The sequence below is a fragment of the Tiliqua scincoides genome, chromosome 1 (assembly GCF_035046505.1).
Source record: "Tiliqua scincoides isolate rTilSci1 chromosome 1, rTilSci1.hap2, whole genome shotgun sequence".
NCBI classification, from domain to species: domain Eukaryota; kingdom Metazoa; phylum Chordata; class Lepidosauria; order Squamata; family Scincidae; genus Tiliqua; species Tiliqua scincoides.
In genome coordinates, this window is record NC_089821.1 from 125,043,703 (window position 1) to 125,067,057 (window position 23,355).

Here is a 23,355-nt window from a genome sequence, read left to right on the forward strand (position 1 = left end):
TTCAAGCTTTCCTGAGAGTAAGTTACACTGAATTCAGTGATACTTACTTCTGAATAGACACACATAGACTTGCACTCTCAGTTGTTTAAAAGCCATACCAACAGGAAGAAACAGCCTTCCCTCCAAAATAAGGGTGCCAGACTGTGTCATGTCTCTTGAGGCACACTGTAGGTACAAAAGAGGATGCAGTCACAGCTTCTCTCTCCCATTCTTCTTCAGTCTGTCACTCATCTTTCCCTCCCTTCCAATGTGAGGCAAAATGAGAATTATCCTTGCCCTAAGCAGATAGGAAAGGAAGGGAGGTGATGGAAGGCATGAATGGGTAGGTGAATGCATGGCTGCAACCTCTCTTTGCAGCTCTTGAAATGATGGCATGTTTATGTGAGTACACACTGCAGAGAGCTTTCTGTGGTGCCAAATGAATGCATTAAAACACCAAATGTTACCTTTGATTCAGCACTCAGGATACAGGTAGGCACTCAAAGTGTAAGATATGCTGCCATTCTAGTGCTAATTTCCTGCCCCTGTTTAGCTATGCAGTCAATGTAAAAAGGAACAATAAGATGAAGTGCATTTATCTTCATTCATGTAATCTGAGGACAGTTTTGTTTTTTTTAAATGAGGCATAAATTTCCTTTGAGCCTGCCTGGCTCTATTTATGTTCATGTCTGAATGTTGACTGTGGGGAAGCGAAGGGAGATGAGAGCATTTGTTCTGCAAACATTTTGGGTGTCACCAATTTTTGTATTTTAAGAAACATTCATGCAAGAAAGAACTGATTTTAAGTTTTATGTTGTGAACACACAAACACTCCTACTATGTTTGGAAGTTCTTTACACAGATCTGTGGGGGGTGGGGGTGGTTTTCTGTGGGGGGAGGGATGCAAGCAGAGGAATTGTTTGGGCAGTTGCTTCCCACAACAGCTTTTATGGAACCAAGACTCCTGTTTTTCCAGCTGTAATTTGCTGTCCTTACAGACACTAGGAAGGCTTCTGCTTAGGCCACATACTGTACAGCTTCTTTTGTAAGTGGGTGGCTCGCCGAGCTTTGGTGCTCAGGTGTTAATAATCAAAAAGGCCCTCCTGTGCGGGTCCTTAACGTGCAACACAGCAGTTGTGCAGCCAACCCAGAGGTTGTCAGGCTGACACCAGAAGCTTTTGTTTTTGTCTGAAGCTCTGTCTAAAACATTTCAATTTGGCAGGGTTTGATCTGAACATTTCAACTTGGCAGGGGTTTTGAGTCCTTGTATAAACCAAAAAGAGTTTAGCGTTTTGTGTGGGGTGAAGCTGTTTATTGGTGAGCTGGATGCTTAAGTGCTGAGCATGTGCAATAGCAGCAGAGCACCCTAAACCAGGCGCTCACCTGCAGGAACTAGTGTAGTGAAGTGGTTAGTGTTAGTGACTTGGAGGAAGGAAACCCCTGCATTCCAATCCCCATTCTGCCCTGCAATGAAGCCTACTGTCTCTTAGACAATCCTGCCTCAAAGGCAGGGCTGGGTAGCAGCAAAGGTGCCTCATATCTCTGCATATCATATTTACAGAATTATAGTTTTGTATGTTGTTGGTAACTATGTCTTGCCCAGTTAGTTTCTAATCAATGCGTGACATTGAGCCTCCAGGTCTTTTGGCCTAGCTCTCTTACCTCAGCTTTCTGCATTCTGCCTTTGCTTATTATTGCTTTGACCACTTTGGCTCCTCTCCCATCAGCTGCTCTTTCCTCCTCCTGTGCCTCCTGTCTCTCAGATTTCTGCCTCCATTGTATCCCACACTTCCACATTCACCCACCTGACACTGCGCAGCTGTTGTGTCATGATGAGACCATGTGTGGAGGTTGTCACCCAGTCCACCTGACTGGATATGCACAAGCGACTTGTGTCCAACCCGCACTTTTGCCAAGTTGGGAAGAGATTATTCTTAATAAACATGTTTAGTACCTGCTTTGCTCATCCCCCAAAAGGGATATCATCCCCAAAATAACTAATGGGCTTTTTTCTAGAAAAACAGGTTTCAAAACTGGTTGAAAATATCACTAAAGTTTGATTTAGAAATGCTTTCTCTTAATTCCTGGTAAGTCGCAACTTGGAGGTAAGGGAAATATATCCTGGGCCCACTCAGGGATAGCTTCATTTATTCATATGTTCTAGAGTTGAGCTGTGCCACTGAAAGATGCCAAAGCTGACCCAGGTTGCAAATTAACCCTCAGGTGTTGGCAAGAGATCCAGAATTACCCAAATACGAACCTGGTGGTTACAGTATCTCTCTCTCTCCCCCCCCCCCCACCCCAGGGCTCCTGTACCTTTAACATAGAATAACAGACAATTTTTACTGCTGAAGTTTTTTGTTTGTTTTGCCAACAAGCTATCTTCATGCTTGGAAAAACCTCAGCTTTGAATGGCTCTTATGTTCTTGTTAAATGTACAGGAGCTCTGCCAGATGATTGGTTGGGAACCCTATGTTGTAATAGTAGAGGAGAGGGTGATGTACGTGAGTTGTACAGGCCAGGAGAGTCCACAGATGCTATTAAAATGCTGCTGCTGTCCTTGTTTTTGTTTTAATTTGTCTGTTTCTCTTTCACTCTCTCAACTCTAATGCACATCTAGGAAATAAAAACATCTGCAATTAGCAATGGATGTGTTTTGAAGTGTAATTGTGGCCTATCAGCTTTTCTCTTCTACTTCTTAATGCAGGATTTTTTCCTGATTTTTTTTTCTTTCCCAGAATTCTCTTAGGGAGTGTCCACAGTCCCTTGCTTTTCTGGCATAAAGTTATTGCCAAATGCTTTCTTAGTCCATTCCCCTGCTAATGCAAAATAGTCTTGGCTTAAGCTCTGCTATAAATTATTGTCCTTCAGACCATTAATCTCTAGAACACCCTAATTTATTTTTTTAAGTGATTGTATAGATTTAAAGGCCTCTCATAGTAAACTTCCAAAATGGCAGCTACTTAGTTCCTCTTCATTTTTTCTTTCAAGTCTAAATCAGGCTAGCTGAACCATTAAAAATGTGGGTAACATTCCAGTTCATCAGTTGTTTTTTTTAGGTTTTGTTTTTTTTTAAACTCTCTGATTCAGCTCCAGTTCAGATACTAATTTTAAAATGGTGTTTTACTAATGTTTAAAATTTCTTTAAACTAATGTTTAAAATTCTGAATCGGTTAGATAAATTTAATGCAGATAATACCCAACACTTTTGCTTGCAGTGTCAACAGTTGCAGACCTACCATTAGGTCCAATGGGGCAAATGCCCCAGGCGCAAGCCTCTAAGACCCTGCAGAAGCCTCTCTGAGGCTCCGACAGGGTTGGAAACTGTGTACCCCTGTGGCATCGGCAGATAGAGACAGTAATACGGAAAACCAAACACACACCTAAGTCACTCTAAAATCTTTTAAATATAGAAAATCTTGCAGAAAATAAGCATCATCTTATTCAGGCTCACACTAGAATGGGAAGTGTCCTGTATGTACCAAAACTTGCTTCTGCAGCAGCTGTAGTCTTGGACCAGTGTCCCTTAGTTCCTATATACTCCTTTATGGTAAACAGATCCATGAGCTACTGCAGTTCAGTTTTCTCCCAGATTTGATACTGGGTTAAGGAGTGTCATGTATGTATGTATTCATGCTGTATATACCAGCATATATGGCTTGCCAGTAGCTGCAGTGGCTGCAACCACACACTCATGGTAGTATCCCCAGCATCCTGTGTGGGCAACAAGTCTGATAGGAAAATGTAAGATCCCAGGAAATTTCTGGGGCCCCTCCTTTGGCTCCTGGGCCCCCCTTTTTGACCCTGGGCCCGGGTACAAATTACTCCCTTTACCCCCTTCTCTTAGGCGCTGGTGTAGGCTAATTCCTCACCTTTTCAACATTCCAATTTTCAAGTGGATGCAGTAAGAGTATGGATTGAAGTTGGAGCCTAAATGCACTGCTTCAGTACTTCTGCTATTGACTGATATTAGCTCCGGGTATTAGGAAACACTCTTTTCTTTTCCCATGTGTTTTTGGTTCCCATTCTGAGCAAGCTGTGGAAACCTGAAATCACACTCTCCTCATTGGCTTTCAGCCTGCCCAAAGTTAGACATGAGATGGTTGATTTGTCTATCATTTATCTTTGTTAGTGCTTAATAATGTTTAGGCCTGCCTGGTAGTCTTGTCATCTGCCCTGGGAGTCTTCCTTCTTAATCCTAAATGTTTGGGAATATGTTTGCAGAGGAGATAGATGCTCTTGTCCATCCTCCAAGGCACATTTCTTAACCTTTACTAGTTTCCAATCTTAGGGTTCAAGTTCACTATTGAAAATAGATTCCTAATGAAACCTGGAACCTTGACTTTTGCTTATTTAGGAAAAGCTCAATCTTTTGATTAGAGATGGGGATCTGGTAACCCACCTGTTGTGTCTGGACCCTGCCATTGGGGATTTTTTTTACCTCGCCACCTTCTCCTGCCCCAGATTGGGTATTGTGAAGCATGCAGTTACTCCTTTTTCTTAATTTTCCTTTTCATTTTGCAATGTGAGTGGCACCTTCAAGGTACAAAGAGATGTAGTGCTTCACATTTGCAATTCAATTGGAGGATTGAAGGAATAGGCTGAAAACCTTATAGACATCCCTTCCATTGGGAAGTGAGAAGTTACTCCAGGGGTCTCTGCAATTGAAGTCTAGTTTAGGAAACCTCATAAGGATACTGTTTGAGAACCCAGGGGGCCAAGTGGGATGCTGGAGATCTGTTATGGAATCTCCTGGTGTTTTTTTTAAAGGAGGTGGAGAAGCTCAGGTTTTTATTAGAGCTAGGGGAGGGACCTTCCCCCCAAGCTATTTTCTTATTCTAAATCTATCCTTCCATCAATCTAGCCTATATTGTGCTTGTCTTTCTCCCCCCCCCCCCCCCAGCAAGATTAACAGCAGCTTTGAGGAAGGAGAAATTTTGACTTGGAAAACAGAGTAGGGTTGCCCTGCACATGCCTGATCTCAGAAGCTCAGCAGGGTCAGGCCTGGCTAGTACTTGGATGGGAGGCCGCCTGGGAATACCAGAAGCTGTAGGCTTATACCATAGTCTTTGGAGACTGAAGGTTGCCAACCATTAAGGGTTAAACACTCATTTCCCCCTTCCCTCATTTTTCTGGTTTGAAGTGCCTAGATGAAATTATCCTGCATAACAGCCAAACATCAATGATGATCACCCTGCCTGCTATAATCTATTGTAGTTGCATGTAAGATTTAAGCCTAATCTAAGAAAAAGCATCTTGAAAGGTCAGCACCTTGGCTGTGCTCCTTCTCTTCCCACTTCTCAGGGCACTCACTTTGTTTTAAAGCCCTATTTTGCACCCTGATGCAAATGTCAACCTCTCCAGTTACAGCTATGCTTTGTGCCTTATACTGAAGCTGTGTCAGGTCCATTGATTAAAACTCAGTTTTCCTCTTTCAGGTTTTATAAATTATCCTTCTAGTGAGCTCAGAAATGCTTTAAAACAAGCAATCAGCCATTTCATAAGACACCACTTACAATGTCGTTATCATTTCCACTTTTTAGTATAAATAAGTTGGAAGTTAACTTCTGCAGTTCAGCACTTAGAAAATTTTCAGCAACACAGTGTTGATTAACCATAATTTCATAATGTTGTTTCCTAAATTTTTCTAACATTGTTTTGTTTCTCAACTGAGTATAACAGAATTGGTCAAGCTGTGTGTGTGCTACCTTAAATGACAAATATAAATACTGGACCCAAACTGATAAACCACCAGAAACAGCAGAAACAGAAAAAATTCCCCAGGCCAGTTTAGAACCAGTGGCAGTGGATGAAGAGACAGGTGGCCCTTTTCTGAGGCACTCACTGGAACAGGATTGGGATGGTGGTGACTTTGATCCCAATCACTATGAGATCCTCAGCAGTGATGCTGGAGTAGATAAGCCCCTCCCATTCTCATTATTTTCTCAGTGCTTTCCAGGAAGAACTCACAAGAAGAGACCAGGACAGGTGTCCTTGTTTGACATGACCATTTCAGCCAGCATCATTGCTTTGCTTCCCCTAAGTACACCTGATACGTTTGATCTGAAACGTTTGCAGTGGCAATGGGTTTTTTGAAATCTGGCATATCTGCCTTCCAAATTCAAAGGCTTGAATCAATTAAAAATGTTAGTTACCTGAAAGTTTGAGGTTTGGCCAGCAGTGACATGAAAAAGAGCCTTCTCCATAGTGGCTTCATGGTTGTGGAGCACCATCTTGAGCTGAGACTGTCCCATCGCTTTTGACTTTCTGGTGGCATCTTAAAACTTTCCTGTTTTATTGGGCCTGCCCTGATTTAGTGTCAAATGGGTTTGGTATAACGCTTGGCAGGAATTTCTGGCTTTTTCTATATTTTTCTATTGTATTTTATTGCCCATGGGTAAGCCTCCTTGGGCACCTTTAGTTAGAAGGAAAAAGCAGGGTAAAAAACATTTTGAAATAAATATATATATCCAAAACATTCCCAAAAGAATTCTAGCAAATGGGTTTTTTTGACTATTGTAAGGTAGTTATTAAATTCTTTCTCTTAATGAGAAACAGAATACATGGTAGTATCAGAACAGTTCAGCTGGAGGGATGTAATCTGCACTGAGATTTAATTGCTGTGTTTGGGGTCAGCCTGATAGAGGCTGTAATCCTGAGCAGCATAGAACACACAGGCATGCCCTGATAGCCACAGGGTTTCTGTTCCGGAAGTGCCCACAGTTATTTGATACCAGGGGATGCCCCCCTGCTCTCTGGATGTAAGGGAAGCTGGGATAACCTCTGGAGGCTTTCAGAGGCCTGCAGAGGCTGTGTGTGACCACCCTTGGGGCTTCTCCAGCCTCCCAATGCCTTATAAGGCATTAAAAATGCCACCAGGTTTTATTGTATAACTCAGTGGTTCTTGAACTTTTCCAGCCCACAGTTCCCCTGGTCCTTGTGTTCATTGGCCACAGCCCCCATTATATCACCTCACCTCAGTTACCCCCAAAATGGGAATGAACATGTTCTAATTATACACTAGAAACAAAAAAACTGCCAGCGCTCTGAGGCTGCAATCCTAACAACACTTACCTGACAGTAAGCCCCATTGACCAAAATTGGACTTACTTCTGAGTAGACCTGGTTAGGATTGTGCCCTGAGTTAGCAGCACACCTGGAGGGTTTTGGAAAGAGGGGAGAGAGAGAAGTGATGAATTTGCTGGGGGAGGGGAAGACTTTGTTTTGTGTGTATCTGCTAATTGCAAACCGATGTGAAACTGAGACCCAAAGATTGTTTGGCTGCAATCCTAACCTCACTTTCCTGGGAGTATGTCCCATTGAACACAATAGGACTCACCTCTGAGTAGACCTAGCTAGGATTGTGCCTTTTGTTTTATAATAGCAGCCAACATGGGACGTACCCCCCCCCCCGAAGGAGGCAAGAGGGGATGGCTGAAAAGGAATGGGTATTTTTATTTTTTATTCAATTTTTGGAGGCAAAGCCTGACTGATCAAGGGTGGCTTCTTTTTTTCTTTCTTGAAGGGGAGAAAAAAGAGAAAGGTGAAGATCCTGGGTTAAGCTGACACAGACCCCAAGCCTATGTAGGTCTACTCAGAAGTAAGTCCCATTTGAGTCAATGGGGCTTACTCCCAGGAAAGTATGGATAGGATTGCAGCCACGCCGAGCAAGATTACAACTCACCCCCAAAGTTGATGGGGGCTGCTCACACACATACACCCCAACATGCAGATGTGTTGCAGTACGCAGCCGACACCGAAGCTCCAGAGACCCAAGGTCAGGCAAGTACTCCCGGGAAATTAGGAGACACACGGCAGTTCTACCACCAGATGTTCCTTTACTTGCAGTATGTACAATATTTACAGTTCAAAGGCAGCTTTAACAAGCAAACAGCACAGATAGCTCTCTTTCTCGACACTCTGATCACGATCCACACCGACGTAGCTTCCAGCAGACACTCCACATAACATCTCCCACACAGCAGCTTGCACAGGCTGCAGTATATACTGGCACTGGCCAATCAGAGGCAAGCTACAGTCTGGTGATCCTGTGACTCACCATCTGGTGACACATCGGGTGACCAGGTATTGCATCAGCCACTCCCATGATGCTACACTGTATGCAGGGCAAGAGATCAGGGCCTTGCTCTATCCAGCCTGTAAATTCTCTACAGGCCTGAGGCATATAGCATAACAAGATGCCACCCCTATTTCCCCCAGGCAAGATGGAGGAATGCAGATGGTGGCATTTGGACACCCCCGCCCCCCACTAAGAGCAGGCTGGGCTCCCTCCTTCCCAAGCGGAAGAAAGCACTGCATTGCTCTCTCTAGGTCAGGCTTGCCTCCCAGTTTAAAGCCTTCCAGGAGCACGCCCCATGCTGATGAGATGCAGCACATCTGCAGCTGCCCAGCCAGCCTTCTCTTCCACCTCCCCGCACCATGTTTCACACTGCCCCACCTACCTCGTTCTCAGCCTCAGAAAAGCAGCAAGTCAGGAGGCAGCCAAGTGCAGCTGAGCTGAACTGAGCAGCTATGGCCACCTCTCTCCCCCAGATGCCTCACCACGCCCCTGGGGGGTAGCCACGCCTCCCTAGGGAGCTCAGATTGAATACCTCAGGTATAATCCGGTCACTTTTTTTTTTGCTTTTCCAACCATTCTGAGACCCGAAGTGGCTGTCGGTGGTCATGCACAGCCTCTATAGACTTCAGAAAGTCTCCTGAGGTGAGGAGAGCCCAGTTCCCCTCACCTCAGGGGAGGGGAGGGGAGGGGTGCATGGAAGGCCTTGGGAGGAGGGCATCGATCCAATCCGCAGTTAAGTGAAACTGCAGATACAGGATTCATGGATACACCCCCCCCCCGTACTTCTGAGTAGACATACATAGGATTGTGCTGTAAGACAACTTTCTAGATCCATCTTCAAATCCATTAAGATGGAGTATTTGGGGTACAAACTTACACAAGTTTGATTCACAGCTGCAAAACCACAGAAGGGTTTTCCGGTGCTATTGTAATTTTCAGTAGTCTCTCGCTAGAGAAAGAAACTGCAGTGTACTTTTTTCCTTCACTTTTTGCTAGCTGTATTGCTTCTCCACCTAACGCTATCTTCCCTGACCTGGTCTGATGATGTTGGCCCAGGGAGTGAGATAACACAGACGAATGTTATCTGATGTAACACTTTACATCAACCTGTGAATCACTGGTGGACAATTCTGCTGAGACCAGTGGTGTTACAGAATTGATTGTCCGTCAGTCACACTGAAATCAATGAACTTCAGCAGGCTTTATATGCGAAGACCCTGACTGCACTGGCTTCTGGATCACACTGAACAAATGAAGATTTATTTAATTTAAACAGAAACCATTGTATGGCAGCAATGGAAATCTGTGTAACACAGTGCAATTATATCCTGACCTAGAGAGACTCTTCTTCATTCTTCAGTGATCAGATTAAATATTGTATTCAGTTCTTACCATCTCAGCTCACAAAAATGTGAGCTTGCTTAAAAAAATGTGTTAGAGAATGTCAGCTGCAACCCTGTGAAATGTAGGAGCTGGAAACTGGATTAGTCAGCTACCAAATTTATTGCAGCTCAAACAGCCATTGTTTGATAATTTAAGGGAGGAACAGCAGAAAGGCCTTGATGTCTGCTTGAAGCCATTGCCATCTCTGAGGAAAGAACTCACGTATCAGGATAGTGGGTGGCAGTATAAAAATCACAAGATTTGCTCATTTGGAATGTAACCAACGTGGCCTTCTAATCACAAGTCTTCGCGTCTGAATCCCAAAACAATTCCCCACTAAATAGGATTATGGTTTCACTGCAGAACTGATTTTGGAAAGGAAATGGGATTGTGAAGGATAAAGTGTTTGATCAAACACAAGTACAGCAATATTAGCAAAGGGAATAGAGAAAACTGCTAGCAAAGTAAATAGCGTTTTGTATAAATGTTCTCCTTATTCAAATTTTCCCCAGTGTACATTTCTTCCTTTAAGGCCTGGAAAGTAAATTTTTAAAAGAAAACTTTGATTATCTGATGCTCTTTTAGAGTTTGCTGCCATTATCCAAAACAACCTGTACAGAAGAAAGAAAAATAAAATGATGATGTCAGGGTCAGTAGCCTCCATCCACAGAACCACATATGCTGTTGCATCTATGGAACCTCCATTACTCACTTCAAAGAGGTCACCCACAGTGTCAGCAACTGGAGGGGAGAGTCCAGAGTGGTGGGGACGAACTCCATGAATGCAGCAGCATGTGTGTAATCTTGTGTTTTCACTGTGAACAACTCCATTTTGGGTTTTTCTATTTTGGGGATTTTCATCCCCTCCCTCAGCACATGAAGCATAGGAGAATCTGTAAGCAGAAACCTCTTTCCATACCCCAGTTATCATGTTTTCAACCAGCAATGCAATCCTAAACATGTTAATTCAGAATTAAGTCCTGAACATAATGATGGTTAGGATTTCCAGTTGTCCAGCATCCCAAAGCCTAGGACTCATGGAGTGGGGCCTAATGATCTCATAGGTCAAGGCCTTGTGATCTCACGGCAAGAGATGGCAAGACAAATCTGATGCTTATGCAGGACCCAGTGGGGATGTGGTCCACGGATAAGAGGATCTGGACTAGAGATGTGAAGGCCCAGGAAAATGGAAATGTTCCTGGGGGAGGGGTGAGCATGTTTTTCCTATTGGTAAATGGAAATTTCAGGAAACTGGAAAAAAAAAACTCTCTTAAGCAATACTTTTACTTGGAATAATGGAATGACATTTTAAAAATAGTTCTTTAAAATAGTACTGCAAATTTCTAAACTCACCATTCAAAGGTAGCATTTTGAATGCGGATAGGCCTGAAACGAAACTAGTCACCCTGGGAATGGATACCAAAATCAGACACCAAAGACTTTGACCAGGTATGCCATCCTGAGGAAGTACGCTTAGGGCTGCAGCCCGAGGCAGTTAATTTATTGTAAGACATCTAACTGTAACTGAAAAATCAAGAAGCTCCAGATATCCCCAAAACAGGATTATATTGAGATGTAAGGACAGGAAAGAATACATGAATGCAAACAAAAAGGGAGAACTCTTCCATCCAGCTTCATTAGTTAGTATTTTCTTTGATTAGACAACACCTCATTTGCCACCTCACCTTAGCTAATTGCTAAGAAGAATTGCCCCAAAGAATTATTCTTCATTTATTATTGTGTACTGCTCAGAAGAGTGAAAGACAGGGATTTAGGTAGCTAACAGGCAGAATCCTCTGCATGTCTACTCAGGAGTAAGCCCTAGTCAGTTCAATTGGACTGATTCCTAGCTGCCTGTGCAGCAATTATTATTATTGAATATTGTGGGACTTACGTCTGAGTAGTCATGCAAAGGATTGGACTGTAAATTTTGAAATCAGACATTAGACTTGTAATATGCAACTAGACCTTGAAACGTTTGGTAGAGGAGATGTATCTTGCAGCATTTTGCTGCCAATTTAAAAGCCCCCAACTGGTATACAGTATCTTTCCTCCTCTGTTTTAATTCTCTTTGATTTCTTTCTCTCCTTCTCCTTTTGTTCAACCTTTGTTTTCCAATGTATTTCAAAAACGTATTTGTCCTCGAAATATCTCCTTGATGTAGAATACTGTAATTCCTGTTTATAACATGGGGAGCTGAACCTGGCCTCAGCCAACCAGCAAGCACAGAGCTTAGCGGGGCAGCCAGAACAAAGGCCAGCCTCCTCTCCACTGGGCCACTGTCTAATTTCCTCTTTGTTTACTCCTTCCTCTCAGTGAGTACATGTTTTAAACATGAATTCCCAGAGTTCAAGCCTTTGGCATTTTCCAAATACCAACATTGCAGAGAGTATAATATTCATTTCTGTTAAATCCTTCCTCCTCCTATGATGCTTCTACGAGCTGCCCTCAAATGCTGGCTGGTCAGTGCTGTGGAAAACACTGAGAAACTGGGTGTTTACCCAGCTTCACTGTCACATGACTGCAGTCATTGCCTTTGATGAAAATCATTGAGCCAGGTCTTTTGGTATCACCTGGAGTGCAAAGCCATTTGTACCCAATGTTTTGCACTTGCCTGACATGGAATGGACCCAGTGGACTTGTGCTGATAGTTGGTACTGCAGTAAGCCACTGGGGGTTGATGTCTAAGCACACAGATGTGTGCATGCACACACATCTGGCACATTATGTTGTGCTGGAGCAGTTTGATCAGGCTAGAGGAGGTCCTATGAAAAAAAATCCTAGAAATAATGCCGCATAAATTAAGAACTTTAAAGTCCAATTGATTTAAATGGGAACCTTAAGCACATGTTTTTCTCCTCTTCCACTAAAACAAAAAGCGCTTACCTTTAGATAGATCGTGTTCCTTTTGCCAACTCAGTTGTCTTGGATCTAAGTGTGAATATCACCGTTTGTTTCTCAGTTTCCGTGGGCCCAAGCACCTCACTCTCCCACCCTGACTCAATAACACTGTCTGGATGTGTTTCATTCTGTTTCCAAGAGGTACTCTGGCAGCTTTTCAGCTCCGAAGATGCAAGATGTTTCCATCTGGGTTTGTTGGTCCTGAAGTGGGCTGAGAAATCTGAACTCACTCTCAAAATAATTACTTCCTGCAAATGTTGCACAGCTTGGGTTTTTGTTTTGCTGTTCCGAAACATAATTCACGTCCTTCACTCTGTTTTGACTCCAATTGTGGCTGAACTGAACAGAATTACTTTCCAGAACTGGTTCTTTATGCTTCTGTGATTTCTCCTGGAGAGGACTTTTGAAGGCCTGCTTAACTATTAAATCATACAAATCATGCATATCAGGCCACAGATTTTGGGAGAGAGGTTAATTTTTACTTACCTCTCCTTAAGCCTCCTGGTGGCCTTTCGGTCTCCTTGGACCCATGCTAGCTGTATAGTTGGTGTAAATCTGATGAGAGAAAGCAGGTGGGGCAAGCCGGAAAATGGGGGTTAGGATCTGGTGTGCATGTTTGCGACTCAGATCCTCTCCCTCCAGCCTGCTTCCCATCTCCTTCCCTCCCCACCCTGGAACACCCCCCCCCAACCATCCTTCCTCACCCCTGTTGCCAACTTACCAGCACTTGTGGAGCCTCCTGGAGCCACTGCTACATGTGCCACACCTCTCCCCATTTACAGCAGTGACCTAGCAGCTTGCAACATTGGATGCAGCACAGGGTGACCTTAGGATTGGGCCCTAAGTCTAGCCCTGGAAGTGCAGCATAACAAAACATAGAATCTGGATAAGGAAACTCACTGGCCTGCAATTTGATACAGGAAGGTATTATTGGCCAGGCATATTCTTTACTGAGCTGCTCTTTTGATTTATATATTTCACACTTTTATACCCTGCCTTTACTCCACACTGGGTGCCCAAGGCAGCTAACAAAATTTGCAAATATAAAATCATAAAATAATATTAAAGCAAACATTAAAACAGTAAACAGTAAAACCATCAAGAGCATCATCATAGTGAGCGGCAGAAATCAATACAGCTGCTATAAAATGGCAAAAGGTAGCAATAAACAGTAAAACAATAAAAGGCATTACAAGAGACTGTAAAAGGTGGTCATAAAAGAACAAATATTAATGATAATCTGTTGCATCCGAGACTATAGAGCTGAGATGCCACCACCCACTTAATCACCTTGCCCAGGAAGGGGAGTTTTGAAATTGACCAGAAATTATCCAGTATGGTGAGATTTAAGGAGGGCTTCATCAGGAAGGGATGCATCACTACCATTTTCAATGCCACCAGCAGCAACCCCTCTTGAGTGACGCATTAACCACTGTGGGCCAGATCCCTTCCCTGGGCCAGATTCTCTTGGGCAGGTCTTGTAAGTCATGCTAGATGGGGATTGAACAGACAAGCACACTTCAATCAATCCAGTCCACATTCTCAGGTTGCACCGGCTAAAAACAATGGAACCAACAGATACCTGGGGGACTTCAATAGATTCTTTCAATGGGGAATCCAAGTCATGGCAGATGCAAGCAATTTCATCCATGATGTATCTAGTAAATTTGTCACAGTGAACAACTGTACACTCTTCCTCTATCCCTTGAGGACCACACCCTGAACTACACAGAAAACTCAGCAAGACAATGCCCTGCAGATGTGGTGGTGGCAAAGAAAAAAACCTTCTTCACTGCCATCACCAGTACAGAGTTGGCTCTAGCATGAGCTTGAGCCTGTGTGTTTGATCGGACTTGCCGCAAGTCTTCTTCTGCTATTGCTAAAGGTGCCTGACCAGTCACTTCATTTCCTGCAGCTCCTCAGTAAACCAAAGCGCTACCAAGGAACCAAAATTTCCTTATTCCAGAATTTGACCAGAGCTTCGGATAGGTTACAAACCCTGGTAGCAGGAAAAGCCTCCAGAGCCATTAAAAAATTAGACCTATCAACCTCCTAGTGCAGACCATATAATTTGGTCCCCTGCCTCTGCAGAGGTAAGCGGTCATCAGTATCCTAAACCCCACCAGGAAGTGATCTATCCACGAGTGATCTTATCTTTTCCTATCCATCCTATCCTATCCATCTTTTCCAGCCCTGGAGCTGTACTAATGGGGTGTATGCTGCATCCTGTGGTGGGAGGATAGTTATGGAGGCCTCCTCAGTGTAAGGAAACTGCATTGCAGCTGCACTGGTGCTGGAAAGTGAGATAGGATTGGGCCCTGAATCTCTTCCACACCCAGATCACCGTCTACTTGCCCAGTAGTAAACACTAGGTCCAATGTACACCCAGCTGAGCCTGTAGTAGTTTCTCTGTCATGGTGACAATCATGTTTTGACATCTTTCCAGCTCTTTTCTCCACACAGCAGCAGGAAAAACTGGAGAAAGGCAATCTACCGTACTGGATACCATCCTGTTGCCTCTGGGTTCAGTGACAGTATGCCTCTGAATACCCCTTGCAGAGGACCAATGGCAGAAGAGCAGTATTTCCTTACCTCTTGCTTGTGGGCTTCCCAGAGGCACTTGGTTGGCTACTGTGGAAAACGGGATACTGAACTGTTTGACCTGATCTAAGAGGGCTACTCTTATTATGAGAATTTGCTCATGCTGCTTAGCAATGCATTGCTTCTTCTTGTTCTCAGCACCCATTCCTGAAATCTTATTCCCTGACAGGAACATGGGAATTGGTGTCACCCAGTAGTTTCAGAGTAATAACAATAGGAATCCGTTGTAAAATTACAGTGACCGTATGACCCTGAAAGCACAACCCTACAAGCAGTTGTCTCTTTTCTTCTGCTCCTGTGATCAGCTTATTTGTTTTCCAGAGATTGTACTTAGCTTGTACACGTTCTAGCCCCTTATACATCTCTGTGTAGCAGTTCATGTCTAGTTTGTCTTGTGGCAAGTACACCCATCGTTTAATAATTGCTTGTAATTCCTGAATGTTATATCGCCACATTGCTTGTGAGGCATTTGTTTGTACAATGCTTGTCAGATACAGATTCATGTCTCACTTCATTGGCCTTACAAATTGTCGGCTGACTTTTTTTTTCCTGTTTTGTTTGTGTTTCAACTTGCGTGAGGCTAAGCAGCAAAACACATTTTTCTAGAATTATAGGAATGAGTTTGAGTGACTCCTAACTGAAAATGACTTGGGGCAAATCCTCAGTAAATTTTGTTCCTGCATCATTGAGAGATGATGTTTGACCCAGTGGAGAGCAGGAGACCTCCAATGCTGCCCAATAACCTCCTTTTTTGGCATGGCTGCACCAGTGGGGGGGGGGGGGAATAAGATTGGGCTCCTTGGCTGCTTGAAAAGCACTTGGAAAGGTGAGCTGCAGGAAGGTCAGCAGCAGGCTTGGGGTGGGCTCAGCCCTCCTCACTTGTGACTGCCATGTTGCTGCTAAAATCAGGCCTTCCCACTTTTCTCTTTCTACATAGCTGAGATGTTTCTTTATTTAAAACATATGGAACTACTGTGGGCACATTTATTATGGACCTCAGCTTCAAGCCATCAAGTGTTGAGTGATCAAATGTTCTACAATCTGCCTGATGTGCAAACCAAGGCTGTTACTATATGCCATACTAATCACTAAGATGCAGTACATTGAAAAGATGCTGCAACCATTATTTCTTTGTTTATTTTATTTATTTTATCTACAAGCATGCCAAAAAAACTCCAAAGACTTTCCAAGGAGATCTACAGTGGCACACATAGTGTGCATATCAGTTTATATGATATTCTTTGTGTCTGTGTTTCAAAGAACTAAAAGAGGGGCTTCCACTAAGAAAGCACTTGAGTCATAGGTATGATTTGCCTGATCATCTGACTATGGATTCATGTTTGTGGAATTTCACATCTCACTGGCTTCCTTTTAGCTTTTACATGAATAGATAGGTAATGATGAAACACAGCTTCCTTAAATTATCTTGAATTCATTTGAAACCCAAGTTGAAAGCGGGTCATTTAGTCTTTGCATCCACTGAGGTGCATGTCAGATGATGACATGGAGAGTGTGCTAAATGGATGTTGTGTTAATGGTGACTAATGATGGGCACTGTTCAGAGTTACAGGGATAATACCTGTTATCATGCAACTAATGAATTATAGCCATTATGAAGGCACTACTGACAATATTTCAATGGCCTTCTGAATAATCCTGTTTCATTTTCCTCCCCCGTCCCCCCCAGCTTTCATTTTCCCTAAAAGCTGATCATCTGATGGAGATGAAATAAGAAATACTATGTTGGAAGATGGCCCTGATTAGGAATAGCCTTTGAACAGTCCAAATCTACTTCCACGAGCATGTAGATCTTATGACAAATGTCTGTGGTTGCTGGTTTGCAAAGTAGAACTTGTATAACAACAAAAAAATTATTGTCATTCCAGTGGATTTTCCAAAGGTAGAAGATCACAGGGAAGATTTTGGGGAAGACCCTGATGATGGTGAGTATGAAATTTTGTGACTCACATGGCTTATTTTTCACAGGTATAGGGTTGGATCCACAAGTGCCTTACATGAACGGAAAGGCATTGCTTCATGCACAAGAGAAAGAGGGCAATTTTGCATCTGCCATTGGGACCCTCTGAACAAACACCACCCAATTCCCAAGAATCTCCTGACCTTCAGGTTCAGCTTTTTAGGAGGGGGGTGTGGAGGACACACTCCCCTGGTAAGTAGAAGGGAGGCAGGAAACCCCCGTCTCATGTAGAACACTGCTTCGTGATTCTCTGGATCCAAGCCATCTCCAACTTTTAAATCTCAGTTTAGATATAAAAGCTTGTCTGGGGATGGACTTACCCAATGGGGGGAAAGTCTCTGGTCCACTGTACTGCATTGGCACAAGAGGCTGCTCCTCAGCTGGAGCCAGCGAGCAGTGTGCCTCGTGCTCAGGTGCCTGTGTGGCCTGTCCGCAACTTGGGAGTGGCCTGGCTACAATGGCAGCTGGATGTCCTCACCACCATGTGCTTTGTGGCTTGAAGGGGTGTAGCTGAATGTGAGAGGTGGATTCCCCATAAGGTGACAGTGCCCATAAAGGGCACAGCCACAGGCCTTCTAGTCACCCTGCCTTTCTGTCTTCTGCCACATGCTCCACAAAGACTTTCTCAAGGTACACTTTGTCTCAGTCACAAGTTTTGATCTTGACTGCAGAATAATTAATTGGTAAAATATTTTGAAGTTTATGAATAATCAGTAAACAGCACTGACCATAAATCTATCAGTTAAGAAGAATTGGGTTATAGAGTTAAATGAAAATCTTCAAACATTATTATAGTAACATTTCAAGTATGGAAACGTTTGAACTGTTCTCGTTGCTTTAGTCAAACATAGAATCATAGAATGTTAAAGTTGGAAACGATCTTGAAGGGCTTCTAGTCCAACTTCCTGCTAGGAGCAGGACCTGTGAAATGACGGTGGCCATACCTATGCTTGAAAAGCTCCAGCGAGGGAGAGCCCACAAGTGTTTTTTACTGTTCATTATTTTTTGAAGAAGCAAGTAATCTAACAGTGCAGCCCTTTGTATGTTTACTCAGAAGTTGCACTGTGTTCAGTGGGGTTACTCCCAGGCAAGCAGTAGAAGACTGCAGCCAAAATTTCAAACTGTTTAGGGCAGTAGTTCCCAAACGTACCTGGGTCACGATGCCTCCACAGCCTTTTCTTCCCAGCTCAGCTGAGCACCACTATCTTGGTTCTCACAAAATCTTGCGAGATCCAGGATGGCAGTGCCTGGGGGGAACAAGTAGGATGGACCACTGGGAACATCCCGCAGCACTCCTGTGAGTGTGCTAAGGCGTCGCAATACACACTTTAGGAACCCCTAGTTTAGGGGAAAGACATACCTGATTTCTTGCTGGATAGTCAACTTTGGTTACACAGCTGCAAGTAGGCCTAGCAGGATTGAGAAGATAAAGGCCACTGGATTTTTACTCTGTCCTTATGACATAAAAAAAAACCTAAGAGCCATGCTGGATCAGATCAAAGGCCATCTAGTCCAGCATACCGTTTCCCAGAGTGACCCAGTTGGGTAGCCCACAAGCAGGAAATGAAGACAGTGCATCTGTATGAACCATTGAAATGTGTGTATCTGAACCATGGCCCCATTCTGCCAAGATGACTTCAGGAAGGTTTGACCAACACCATAAGGCACTTTTTCTCAAACTGTGGGTCAGGACCCAGTAGGTGGGTAACGAACCAATTTCATGTGGGTCCCCATTCACTTCAATATTTTATTTTTAATAGATTAGTCTTGATGCTACCATGGTATGTGACTGCATTTGGGGAAATGTGAGAGACCTGTACTTTTACAGGCTACACTGTAGATGCTTTTAATAATGACAGTCAATGGGGCTTACTCCTAGGAACATGTGGGTAGGATTGCAGCCTAGGATTGTTAAAAGTTTTCCTGCTTAATGATGTCACTTCTGGTAATGACATCACTTCTGGTGGGTCCTGACAGATTCCCATTCTAAAAAGTGGGTCCCGGTGCTAAATGTGTGAGAACCACTGCCATAAGGGATGATGGTAACTAACATCAATACAACACACATGCTGTAACTGTTGAGATGCTTACCTGCCTCTGGTGGAGTGTCTACATTGATGCAGTTACTTCTGTACGCCAGTTATGTCAGAGACTCAACAATGTAGGAAAAAAGAAACGTTTTCTACAAATGGAGAAATGGTCCCATCCCTTTGGATAACAACAGATGTGCTTATCAAGAGCGGTTTAGAGTGTAGCCAGCTAATCCCGGGAATGAATTCTCCTCCAGGCCTTAACGCAGCGTTTTGTGGTTAGAAAACTAACTCACATTGTGTGAGCAAAATTACTTTAAAAGGCATCCTGTTACTGAACTCCTCCATTCCTCTGTTGTCATGGCTGTAGTTATTGTCACCACTGCAGACTTTAACACCCTTCTGATGTGAGAGCTCAAGAGGAGTGGAATATTAATTCTTAGCTGGAGCTTGTTTTGCCTTTTGACTTGTAAATTGAGAGTGTGTTGGCATCCTTCAGTCTCGGAAGACTATGGTATCGCACTCTGAATGGTGGTTCTGGAACAGAGTGTCCTCTCCAGTGCGCGAAGCCTGGGTAAAGTAGATAGTAGAGAGTAATTGAGAGTAAATTAGTGTGAAAATGCTGGCAACTAATAATATACAGATCAGTTGGCTGCATTGGGGGGGGGGGCTGTCTTGCATTCTTTGTTTAGTCTCTTAGTACAGATTGCAGAGGTAATGCATGAGAGGTCATGCATATGCACCATGAGCATGTGTGAGGTTGCCTCAGAACAGACTTACATGGAGGCATCATTGATGGGAACTAGCATGGCAACTCTCATTCCCACAATATAGCAACTATCCCCACAGTATAGCAACTGAACAAGCAACAGGGAGTTGCCAGTTCACACCCACAGTGCCTCGGTGTCAACCTTCCAACAGCCTCACACAGTACCAAGATACCCTGAGAAGCCTACGAGTGGGAAATGTGTTTCCTCCCTTCTATAACTTCCTTTAATTATATTTCAGACTATTTAGGCCAGGAGAAGAACAACACGGCATCTTCAACCAGCTCTCCGCTCACCCCGCAGATGAACAAAGACCCAAACTGGCTGTATACACTAGATCCTATCCTTGTCACCATTATTGCCATGAGTTCCCTGGGTGTGCTCCTAGGGGCCATTTGTGCTGGGCTCCTGCTGTACTGTACCTGCTCCTATACTGGCTTGTCGTCGCGGAGCTCCACTACCCTGGAGAACTACAACTTTGAGCTTTATGACGGCATCAAGCACAAGGTCAAAATGAACCACCAAAAGTGTTGCTCTGAGGCATGACTGATTACACCGGAATCGTATTTGACATTTCATTCCAGCAAGAGTGGCTGGTGAAGATTACTTTTTATATGGGAACCGAATGCCATAATCTTACACAAGCCAGTGCTGGAATACTGAAGTGGGGAGGGGTTACTGACAGCCCCAATCTTTAAAACGAAAGAAAGGAATAAAAAGAGAAAGAAAGGGGGGGGAAGCAGGCATAAACTTTGAATAAGAGGATTATAATCTGCAAGGACCATGGCTAATCATTTTAATGAGGAGGACTGGGGTGGGGCAAGGAAAGGAATTCTGATACTATTATTTTTGTGTCTTATATGAGCAAATCGGATCCACAAGAGTCAAAATGTTTGGTTTGCATTCAGGAAGTGAGGAAGAAAATGTTGATCATTGTTTCCCACCTCCTTTCTCAAATGGGATGATTGGGAACCAAAGAGAGTTCCCCCACCCCACCCCTTCTTTTGGCAGCCATTCTATATTTAGAAATTACACACACACACACACACACACACACACAAGCCCCATCTAGCTTAATGCCATTCCAAACTGTTACATGGTTTCAATTTGTTCTTTGGCGTAGAAATACAAAGCCCAGCAAGCTACAGCTTCTTTGGCTCAAAAATGCAAGAGTGCTGTTGCCTTGGCTTTTTTTTTCTGATCAGGCTGGGGCATTGACAGGTGTGTGTGTGTGGGGGGGGGGGGGAATTAGACTTGAGGGTCAGTGGGAGCACCAGGGCTTTCTTCCCAGATTACAAAGCAAGAGAGGAAGGCAGCATGAGGTGTGCAAGGCAACAAGAAGCGCCTCCTCAAGAGAGGTTGAAGAGCCTTAAAGTGATTCGTGAATAAGAGCCATTTATTAAATCCAGATCTTGGATTGAAACAGCGGACGCCTTCATCACAAGGGCTCTTTCTTTTACTTTCCTTTCTGTCTTTTTTTTTTAATCCTCCTCTTTTATTATAAGAAAATTGCAGCAAACAAAAGACACAATTATAAGGTGCCCAAGAACTCAGGAGATGGCATTGTATATGCTGTGAGAGGAAGACAGGCTGCTATATATATTTTTGTTAATGCAGTGGCCACTCTGATGGGAAGGAAAAATAGAACACAGGGCCAGGGTGGGTGGGGGGGGGGGTTTGGTGGGAATGAATAGTGTTATCCAGCCCATGCTAGAGTGGGAATGATACCTCCATCAGGCATGATGCAATTCCTTCATTTTCCAGCACCAAGGGCTTCATCGTGCAAAGATCTACAGTATGGCATGCCCTAATCTGAACTGATGCATTGACATCAGGGAAACAATCCTGGTGTTTTCTGTGCAGCAGGGACACAACTTTTCTTTGCGGATTTAAGCCCTCCAGTGGAAACCTATCTTTATGACCCTTTCGTTTATGGTTACTTTGCAGGGTATCAGGTCTAAGCTGATATTCTAGCGTTGGTGTTGAATAAAAGGTTTGGACCAATCTGCTCTCACTTTCTCATCCCTTCAAAGCAACTCTACTTGCCTCTTAGCGATTTGCAAAGCAACTTGTTTTTTGAAGGGTTTGGTGTGTGTGGTTTCTTTATTTTTAATCAAGTGCCTTAGAAAAATATTTTCCCCCTCTATGTAGAGATGTTTAAAAGACAAGGGAGGCATTCCCTCTTTCCCCCATCCCTCTTCCTTTTCATCATTCTCTTTCATTGGATCTCTACTGGGTAGAGCTTTGTCCTTTCACGTGATCAGATAGATTTCTAATGCTGTCATGTGTACTGTTGTGCCATTCTAGAGGTGTATTGCAGACCAGTAAAAGAAAAGTTTACAAATGCTAAGTTTGTATTTCCAATGCCTTTTGTTTCTGCTCTTGGCAGCAATCTTCAAGCCACTTTCCTAGGAGAAATCACAAAGTGACTACGATATGTGAAAGAGCTCCAGAATCAGCAGATGGGATTTCCAGCAGAACTTAAAAAATTGGTAGTAGTTTGAAGGGTGACACCGTACAGCCTAGTACTAAACATTTATGCCAACCTCATATTTATGGCAATGCAAGAACATCATGTTTTTGTTGCTTTTTTGGCCTAGCTATTGCTATGTTCTCTCCTAAGCACATATGTAGTAAATCAGCAAGTGTTAGGGCTGTTTCAGACATTGCCTTTTGTTTAGTTGCATACCTTATCATGTTTTTATACAGTACACCTAAAACATGTTAATTGTGAATTTAACAAACACATCTCTGCAAACATGTATATCATGCATACATACTTACTAGGGACCAGTACTGGCTGCAGCTCCTGAACAAGCATTCACCTGGTAGTAAACATGGTTTGTGGTGCGTAATTACATACGTAATGTATGAAACAGCCCTTAGAGCAGCTTAACACATATGCTTACCATACAGAACGCCCACAGCCTTTGGTATGTGTGATGCCCACCACCATGTATGCAAGTGCATGAGCAAGGCATTTATTATTTCCTGTAATTGTTTAGGCCACTGTCCAGCACAGAATTAGGCACACTTAAGCTTGTTGATTTCAGTGCATTTAACTCCTTGCATTTAAGATGGTGGCCTTATATTCATCTTTTCATACTATGTCCTGGGACACCCTGGGGCTCATCAGAACTTCCTCAATGAGGAGATCGGTAATAGTGGACAAACATCTCTGAAAAAACAGCTTGGCCTACCCCACCCAATAGCCAATGACTCAGTGTGCTGTAGAATGTGCCCCAGAATCCTGGGCAGGAGTTCCATGAGAGATGCTCCCAGGGTTCCTTGGCAGTGTTAATGGAACACAGGCTCTTTGATAGGAGGATTGGGGGGGGGGAAATAATTGCCTTTTCAGCATGCTAGAAATAGCACCAAAAAGTGCTCCTTTTTGATAAATATCTATCCAGTATACTCCATATACAGACTCATTTTTTTTTCCCAATCTAAAAGAAACACAGAGGGTAATCATCAAATTTACAGGGTCATTTTGCAGACAGATTGCTGCTACTGTTGTGAAAAGGGGACATGGCCCAGCCACAGTTAACCGCTTTTTAAGCTCCATTGATGCAATGGGAGAGTTGAGCACCTGCTTACCTTTGACTGGATCATGTCCCAACTTTATTTCTCTTATAT

General features: G+C 43.5%; 1 protein-coding gene across 1 annotated transcript in view; it reads left to right on the top strand.

The window, feature by feature from the left end:
- NRP2 (neuropilin 2) overlaps window positions 1–20,367 on the top strand; it is a 204,907-nt gene extending 184,540 nt beyond the window's left edge. The window contains exons 16-17 of the mRNA XM_066623286.1: window positions 16,831–16,887; window positions 19,961–20,367. Coding sequence (XP_066479383.1) covers window positions 16,831–16,887; window positions 19,961–20,265 — 362 coding nt within the window. The 3' untranslated portion in view covers window positions 20,266–20,367. The remainder of the gene's footprint in view (window positions 1–16,830; window positions 16,888–19,960) is intronic.
- The last annotated feature ends 2,988 nt before the right edge of the window (window positions 20,368–23,355 follow it).